The sequence below is a fragment of the Stenella coeruleoalba genome (genome assembly GCF_951394435.1).
Source record: "Stenella coeruleoalba genome assembly, chromosome: 7".
NCBI lineage: Eukaryota > Metazoa > Chordata > Mammalia > Artiodactyla > Delphinidae > Stenella > Stenella coeruleoalba.
Genome location: NC_137153.1, coordinates 84,150,481 through 84,159,329, shown reverse-complemented (window position 1 = coordinate 84,159,329; position 8,849 = coordinate 84,150,481). Strand labels below are relative to the sequence as shown.

The 8,849-nt window shown below is 47.7% G+C and overlaps 1 protein-coding gene across 7 annotated transcripts in view; it reads left to right on the top strand.

Annotated features, from left to right (window-relative positions):
- The first annotated feature begins 378 nt into the window (after window positions 1–378).
- Window positions 379–8,849, top strand: part of TLE1 (TLE family member 1, transcriptional corepressor) — an 89,717-nt gene continuing 81,246 nt past the window's right edge. For all 7 annotated transcript variants that reach the window (XM_079926853.1, XM_079926850.1, XM_079926851.1 and 4 more), the window contains exons 1-4: window positions 379–946; window positions 1,728–1,828; window positions 3,271–3,334; window positions 3,449–3,493. In XM_079926853.1, coding sequence (XP_079782979.1) covers window positions 923–946; window positions 1,728–1,828; window positions 3,271–3,334; window positions 3,449–3,493 — 234 coding nt within the window. In that variant the 5' untranslated portion in view covers window positions 379–922. The remainder of the gene's footprint in view (window positions 947–1,727; window positions 1,829–3,270; window positions 3,335–3,448; window positions 3,494–8,849) is intronic.

The window sequence follows — 8,849 nt, the reverse complement described above, 5'->3', positions numbered from 1 at the left end:
GGAGGAAAGGTCCGGAGCGGTCGCGCCGGCCGTGCAGGACGAGTGCGCGCGGGCCGCGGCGCCCGGATGCGCCCAGGGCTCGAGGAGCAGCGAGAGGCTGCGGGACTGCCCTCCGCGGAGTAGCCCAGGAGGGTTAGGAGGGTTTGTGCAACTGCGGAGAATACCGAGAGCCGGCCGCACTGGGCGTGCCAAGCCGCCTCCCGGCGCGCCCTCCTCACTTTCTCCGCCTCATCGTCATCCCGCGCTCCTCGGCTCGGATTAAGGCTGCGGAGCGCCGGGCGCGGAGCCTCTGCTGCGGCCGGGACCTCGCACCCCGCTGCCTCCAGGGAGCCCGCGGGTGCCTGGTGGTGGGCGCTGCCCGGACCCGCGGCGGTCAGCCCTGTACACCGTCACGTTTGTTTGTGTGGGGTTAGCCCGGAGCGCCGCGCCACCTGCACCTCGCCGGCGGCCGGCGCCGCGGGGAAAACCCGGAAAAGAGGCGGACCCGGAGAATAGCGAAGGAGAGCAGCCCGCCTGGATTTGTTTGCCCGGGACGGCTGCGGCGCACGCGGATCGCCGAGGGGAGCGCGGCGGGAGTCACCGCGCCCCCACCTCCCAGCACGGGCGGCCGAGGCCCGCGGATTGGAGCGTAGCCCTTGCGCCCTCTTCCCGAGTGCCGGCGGCGCCCCGCAGGTTTTTGGTGCAGCCGGGCCCGGGTTGCCCCGTGATGTGGCCCTGAGCGCGGGAGCCCGCACCAGCGGGATCAGGAGCGGCCCGGCGCCGAGTGGCCTGTACGCCCTGCCGAGCGCGCCTGCGTGCGTGGCCAGCGCGCTACCCGCTTTTGCCTGGCTTCCCGGCTTAATTTTCCTCGGCGAGATTAAAGTTGGAAATTGAGCGGAGAATTGAGTTGCCCGGGAACAGAGCCGCGGCCGCCGCCAGAGCGATGTTCCCGCAGAGCCGGCACCCGGTGAGGCGCGGTCGGGTGGCTGAATAGGGAGCAGGGTAGTGGGGGTGGGTGGGTGCTATTGCTTTGGGTGAGGAGGTGGGTGGCTGCTGCATTTTGGCGGAGACCCTGGCTTCCAGGGGTGCTAGGCTTGGGAGGTCCCGGGTCCTCCCCTCCTGTGGTGGGGAGTGGACTGAAACTCTCAATTTCCCCCCTTTGCTCTGGGCTCCCTCCTACTTGACGTCTAGACTGGGCGGGCGGGGCGCTCGGGGAGACTGGGGTTTCTCCTGCGGCCACATCCTCTCCCTTCCCCGAGGCGGGTAGGGCGCCCCCCCTTTGTTTTTCGTCTCGCCTATTTACATGTCAATGCGGCCCCCGTTCCGGCGCGCCTGGAGGTGGCCCCGGCGACACTGGAAACGAGGAGCGTAAGGGGGTTTTCTCCTCTGGTGCCCGGGGTCATTATCGCCCCGATGAGGCAGAGGGCGGCGGTGTCGACGACAATCTGGCCAGGTCCTCCCCGTTCGCCGCCGGGGAGCCCCTGTCCCTTCAGCCAGGTGACCCGGGCGCGCTTACCGCGCGACCCGCCCTGGAGGCTGGAAGAGGCTCCAAGCCTCTTTAGAAGCTTCGGATCTGGGAGGGTCCACCTTCCCTCTCCCCAAAGTGAAGTGCAAACTCGAGTTTGGGGCTCTGTTTTCCGCCACTTCTAACTTTATTTTTTATGTCCCACCCACTCTTTCGTTCTCTGACTTCTCTATCCAACCGCCCTCATATCCGTCCCTCGGTCCCCCTCGCTGGTCGTCCCTAGACGCCGCACCAGGCTGCAGGCCAGCCCTTCAAGTTCACTATCCCGGAGTCCCTGGACCGGATTAAAGAGGAATTTCAGTTCCTGCAGGCGCAGTATCACAGGTGCGTGTCCGGCCGCGCCCGTTGAGCGGTTGCCCCGGCAGCTCCGTGCCCCTGGTGGTGGCGGCGGCTGTACTTAGTACTTGCGTCCAGGCGGTGGCGTGTGGAGTCGCAGTTAAGACCTGTCATTCACGTTGCCCCCTTTCCCGGCTCTTCCCGGGCCGCCTCTTCTCTTGTCTCCACCTCCTCCCATTGTTTCCCTTTTGCCCGTTTGCTTGTGTTCCAGGGAGCCTTTTTTCGTGTATTTAGGAGTTGCATGAGAACTGTCAATATTTGCACTTCATTTATTTATTTTGCAACAGGCTGAGCTGAAACCTTGGTTCAGTCGATGCCCCAGTTCAGGAGTACAGGTTCAGGGAGGCAAGGCGGGTGTTGAAATCACTGTTGGCCATACTAGAATTGAGTTCTTTGAGGCAAAGTCCATTATGGAGGGTAGATGCTTTCAGTTGTGCCCATCATTAGCGGTGGTGAGGGGGGGTGGGGTGGATGTGTGTAGGGGGAAGCCCACCTGCTTTGGCTTCATTCTGGATTGGTTTGGGTAGGACAGGACTTGGAGTCACATTTATAGCCGTCTCAGCTTTAGCGTCTTCATGTAATGAGAGCTGCTTTAGAAAATTTATAAATGTAAACTATTTGTAAAGCACCCTGTCCATAGTGGACTTTCTAGAAATGTTAGTTTCTTCTCCTGTTTCTATTAAGTCTTAGATGATTAGAGCGAAGAAATAACTGTGTAATGACAGTTTTTATTTTTTGTCACACTTGAAAAACACAGATGCTTGGGTGTGAATTTTCTTATTTTGCAGAGGCTTTGTGATTATTGGCCTTTTGTCTACTTGAAGATAATAATCTCTAGAGCTTGAAGCATACCTGCCTACACTATGTTTACCAAGCAGGGAAGACTTCAACGTACCTCATTGCAGAAGCTATGTAACATGTTTTGGCAGGGAATTAAAAAACAAAGGTTTTAAAAGGGACCAACAATTGTAGAAGTAACTTTACAGGTACAGTTTTCAAACCTAGAGACTATTTGAGTTGGCAGAGATGGCCTATGCCTGAGACTGAAGGTTGTGCAAAGGCCAGGTTTTGGTGAAGTCCACGGAAGCAAACTCTGATGCAGGGAAGCAAGTACGAGTGAACAGATGACCATGAGGAGAAATCAGTCTTCTGAGTAGATCAGAGGTCTTGACAGATTTTTTTCGTTCTTGGCATGAGACCAGGTCTGCACCAAGAAGAAAAAGAATAGCTGCAGAGTGGATACCTTGTACTGTTCTCCTTATTCCTTTTTTCCCTATTAAATGCAAGGACAAAGCTTTTGGGTGTTTACCTAGATAGTTTATGGTTTTTCCAAATTGGTCTGTGTTTTTACTTGAAGTGCAAATATGTGAGGCAGATGTTAAAACAAGTGACATAATGTTTACATTAAGTTGCCTGTTTTGTTTTCGTAGCCTTAAATTGGAATGTGAGAAACTGGCAAGTGAAAAGACAGAAATGCAGAGGCACTATGTGATGGTAGGTATCAAAGATGAGGCTTTTTTCCTTTTCACGTAATATTAACAAATATGGGTTCTCGGCATTACGAAATGTGAGTTAATGAAATGCTTGGTTCTTTTTTCTTTTTTACAGTATTATGAAATGTCATATGGATTAAACATAGAAATGCATAAACAGGTAAGCTTTAGCAAAATCTCAAATTGAAATGCAAAGTAAGTCATGATTTTATTATACTGGCTTTGTCCTCAAGAGTGGGGGGGGATTTGTATGCCATTTTTCAGCCTTGGTTTCCCTTCCTGCAAATTGGTGGCAGTATTCTGCAGCAGGAGCTGCTTCTTGACATTATAGAATGTTTAAGTTACTAGGTGAGAGGTACTTTGGAAGTGTAAACTAGCCTGTTTATAGGCAGGTAGGAATTGAGGCTCTGACTTGACTTTTCTGCCTGGATACATTTATTTTCCTCTTGAAAGATCTGTGTATCCTGTAGAGTTCTGAAGTTCATAATAGCTAATGTTTTTATGCTGATTTGGAAAGAAGTGTGAATCTCTGTGGGAAAGAAGGGTATTCGGGAGTGTCCTTATTCAGGTTAAACAAGGTATATGACTAACTATGGAGTTCTCCCTATGCTTTGGGGCTGCATAAAGCAACACTCAGGATCAGTGGCTTATTAGCAAACATTTTTTTGAAAAATGTCTCAGTTGATGCAGGTTTGGAGGTGAAAAAAGCATCCTTTTATGACCACAGCATATGTTGGGCGTTGCTTCAGTCCTAGTGGTTTTAAAAGCATGAAAAGATTAGTGACTGGAAAGCTCGAGCTATGACTATGAGTTTGCAAGTTCCCATAAAATTCACACTTATGGCTACTATAATGGTGTATAAAAAGAGTATTGAGCTGGAACAAGGCACTAAGGATCTCATAAGAGAAGAAAAGCTAAATGATTGCTCAGCCCAAAGGACCCTCGATTGAGTAGTCATTGTCTGCCAAAGAAAGCATTAATGGCAGGGTGTAAGTATTTCGGAGATATGCTGACATTCACTTTTTCATCAAGACTCTGGTACAATAAGTCTTTTAGAAATCGATTGCCTCTTAAAAAATTATCATCAGATGAAGTTGCACAGTTGGACACATTTCAAAGTGCAACAATACAATTCTTACTTGATGTATATGTGCTATTTCATCTCAAACCCTTGTTTCATTAAATTAAAGAGCATGGCTGACCGGCGGGGGCACGGTGGAGAAATTGATTAGTTCAGCCTTCAGATCTTCCTTATATTCAAAGACTTTCATTAAGCAAGTGTGTTTCAGAGTTGAATTCTGCTTTTGTAACTCTGCGCTCTTTGATTTTTAATTCATCATAGATTTCATAATGTTAATTTATCGTCAAGTACCTTAGATCTGTTCTCAGTTATGTGTTTGGAAGGAGATAGTTAAGTTCAGGCCCTTTCATTAACAATGTAATTGGGCCTTTAAAAGTGCTGATTTTATTCTGATTTGCAAAGTTGGTAGCCTAGTTTATGTTGGGTTTGTGCCTTTGTTTCTGTGTGCTTAAATGGCTAGTGCCTGATTGAGGCAATTGTAACTTGTTGATAGTAATTAAGCTAGAAGATATATGGTGATTTAAATTAATTACACAAATAGATTTGGTCAAGCAGTTCTAACCTGCCACTTTTTTTTTTTTTTTAAGTTACCGTAAAGGCACATTTTTTTTCCCCAACAAATATTCTGGAAGGGTAAGGGGAGATTGAGCTTTCTCTTAAACTCATGAACTCAGAGGATTTAATAACCTCACCGACTCCATACAAGGGAATGCCACCTCTGTGTGATGTGTGCTGGTGCTGGATTTATGGGGGGAGCTACAGGAGGTGTGAAATTCTTCTGGGTTCCTGTAGGTTGCTTGGTGGAGTGACCTCTTCTTTATCGCGTAGGAAGAAGGAAGAAGGGGCGAGGAGGGTCGGGAACCCCATGGTGTGAAAATAGTTTTCTAATGAGTTTCTGTATTCCGTCGGGCATTTGTTGGGTATATATCGTCTGTCCGTGAGCCAGTGTGCATTAATAATATGCTTAGTAATGTGAAAGATGTGAAAAGCTGAGAGACGCTGTGTTCTTCATAGTAGGATATTAAGCCCCCTGAAACTTAGTTTATATTGTAAATGCTGACAGACCCTTAACTAGAGTGGTATGCAGAACAGTGCTGTAATTCAGTTTAAAGTGGCCTTACATTTGAAAAACATGCTTCTGAATGTCACACATTAATAATAAGTTCTGAGGAGGCATTTGGTGCAGCTAGTAATCATAATTCTTATTAAAACTGGTGACGTCTGGCCCCCAGGGTGTAGCCAGGCTCAAATTGATGCTTTTTGCCGCCTGATCACCAGCATGGCCTAAGTGCTCATTATATTGTAGAGAGGGCCTTTGGAGCTCTCATTAGATTTGACAGGAATTCTCTCTAGGGGGAAACTGGGCATTAGCGAGACTCCTGACAGGCTGAAATTAGTCCTGCTTTATGGCTTATAACCAAATGCTAGCAAGGCATCATCAGGGGACAGAAAAAAATTGTCATTTCTGACAACATCTTTGTTACTGAAAAAAAATGCAGTGATGGGGAAACTTTCCGTGGAGAGAGCTTTAATGTTGTTAAGATTTGTCTCCAGTGTGATGACCGCTCTCCTCCCCACCTTTCAGCGGCTTTGTTGGAGGAGTGAGTTTGAGAGGTTTCAGTGTCAAATCTCACCACCGATTTTTCCGTGTGGAAGTTTTAAAGTGGAAGTGCGTCCAAATCAAGAATGGTATAATTGTGGTTTCCTTACTTGGTTTGGTGCCCGCAGTCTGTGTTTATGTTGTGTCAACACTTCCTGATAAGCCTTCCCCTCACTTTCTCTGCTTCTATTTGTGGCTGGTTACCGAAAAGTCAATGAAATCAGGATGGTCATGGATATTTAAATCTTTAATCGTAGCATGAAGACAAAAATATTTTTCCTTTGAGCCTTTTATAGATTCCTGCCTGTCCTCTTTTCAGGTAGGTCGTGTAAACTCTAGATATCTCTATACAGAGAGGTGGAGACTCTTCATAAAAGATGGAGCCATTCTGATACCACCAGTGTTAGGGTACATGAAAAAGTAGCAGGTTAACGCGAGTCTAATTGTGTTTGAGGGCTGTGCCTAGTGTGTTTGGCAGTGTGATGTTTAAAGTTTTTTTTCTGTCATGTGGAGTGGTATTACCTCCTTTGATATTTTGGGGAATAAGATGCACTGTAAGTACTTATATAAGCCTGATTTATCCCACTTGTATACCTTTTCAGCACACTGATGAAGCCGTGCCGTAAGTTGTCATTGGTGGCGTGAATTTGTACAGCACTTAGTTTTCAAAAGCGATTTGCCTCATCCTGTGAAGTAGATTGGGTGGTAGGTGTTAGATTGGGTAGGTGTTTTGCTCTGCCTGCAACTTTGGGTGCGTGCTCAGAGTCTGGGACTTGTCAGGGCCAAGCATCTATTTAAGCTTGAGTTTGGCTCACTCGGTTCCCAATTCAGCGCTTCTTCCCTGTCTCCCTCCTCCCCCACTGCCACTGGAGCATGAGGCCAGTGGTGGAATCACCCTTGGGCCTGTGCTTAGCGACCCAAGTCTACCCCACTGCGTGCCTGTTCTCAGTGTTTGTCTGTTTTGATCAACTTCATCATTTGTGAGACACCTTGGGGTGAGCCTCGTGTTCTAAAAATTAGGAAAATCGGCAGTACTGACTGGTCTGTGGGGACCACAGCTGTGGGTAGGTAGGAAGTTGTAACCAACTGAGCAGTACTGTCCGCAGGTTAAAATGAGTCGAAGAACCAAAGAAAATTTGAAACGTGTTATCGGGGCTCTGGTTGAGCCCCAGTGACGCAGTGAGTTTGATCATTTACTTTGCCTCTCTGTGCCTGTGTTCTTCTGAAGGCAGGCAGGGAGTGCTCAGGGCTCTCCAGGGTGGTGGAAGAATTTAAAAATAAATGAAAGGACTAGCTCTGAAAGGAAAGTATTCTGCAATCCTGATGGTGGGGTGGGGAAGGAGAGGAGAAAGAGAAAAAAAAAACCCAGACGAGAGCTGAACATTTCCAAACTCTGTGTGATAGTTCAGCAAGCACAGTGTCTCAGACCATATAAGTTTTGGAGTGAAACTGCTTTCACAGTTTTGATGTGTGCTTTAAAGTTTCTCTTTAGAAAGAAATGGTTCTTTAGTAGTGTTTTAAAAGTGTTAAGGTGGAACGGTTAGGGATTCACCTGTGGGTTAATTCCTTAGATGGGACTCTTACTATTTGTACGTTTTACCTTTCTGTTTTTTAAACCATTGGGTTTTCAGTCTGCAGTTTCTCATTTTGAGATTTTTTTTTTTTTTTTTAAGTCAGTATCTCAGAATGGAACTGACCAGCTGGAGTGTAGGAACTTAGAGTTCAGCCCCACCTTGTAATACAAAGAAGGTAGCTGTCTTCAAGGTTGGAGTGGTCCCCCACTTGATTTCATTAGCCAGGCCTGTCCTTTACAAGTAGGAGTTAAGAGATAAAGCTCCCTGTGTTTAGAACCTAGATTCCGAGGTGCAAGATTAGCCTTTGTTTTTTATTGGCAAGCGGGGCGGATTCTTCACTCCTTAAGCAGCACCCTCCTGACCCCTTCCACAGCTGGGCTAGTTGCAGATTTCTGTCCAGGGCCTGGCCTAGGGTGAGGTGAGTGAGGCCTTTGCCTCCGGCACAGAGTTGAAAGGAGGTGTCAAAAAGTTTAGCACTCAAGGTGAACAGTATTTTTAAAGTTCAAAATTAAAACCAAAAAACCCATGAGGAACAAAATGTCAGCATTTTATGTAAGGACAGGATGTGATAGGGTCTGGTGAGGCCAGGGAGGCACGTGTTGGGTCAGAGAACCTCCCTCCCCTCCCCTTTGTTCTGCCATCTCCAGAGGGCTGGGCTGAGGCCCGAATGTCCCGCTGATCTCTGGGATCTACCTTGGTGTAAGATAGAGTGGGTTAAGGTCACTTATTTAGGGATTTCAGTTAGTGACTGGGTGAGTCATTAACAAGGTGCCTGGCCCTGGTTTCCGCCCGCTCTGTAAAAAGGGTTAGACTAGGCGGGCCCTAAAGTAGGGCTCCTCTCACCAGAGGGGACTCATTCCTCCAGAGGCATGAGTCCCCGCCAGGCTTCGGAACCCAGCACCTTGTGTGTGTCAGTTAAGGAGAGTCTGTCCAGGGGCCTTCAGATGTTCCTCCAAATAGTGTTTATTAAGAAACACAGAAAGGAAAATCTGTTCCTTTAGCAAATATTTAAATAAATCATGTTGTGTGGTAGTTACCCTAAAGATACATTCAATTACTGGCTCCTGGAACCATTTTGAGTTTCGCTAGATCTACGTCTTCAGCTTTTCTATTAAACTTCTGTGGTCTCTAGAAGTGGATTAAACTAAGAAACTGACTGGACTCTCATTGAGGTTTGATTGACTCAGTCATGTCCCGTGCCCCCCCGCCACCCTTCCTGTCCATGGTGCTTACTGTTGCTTCAGGTTTTTAAGAATTGAAA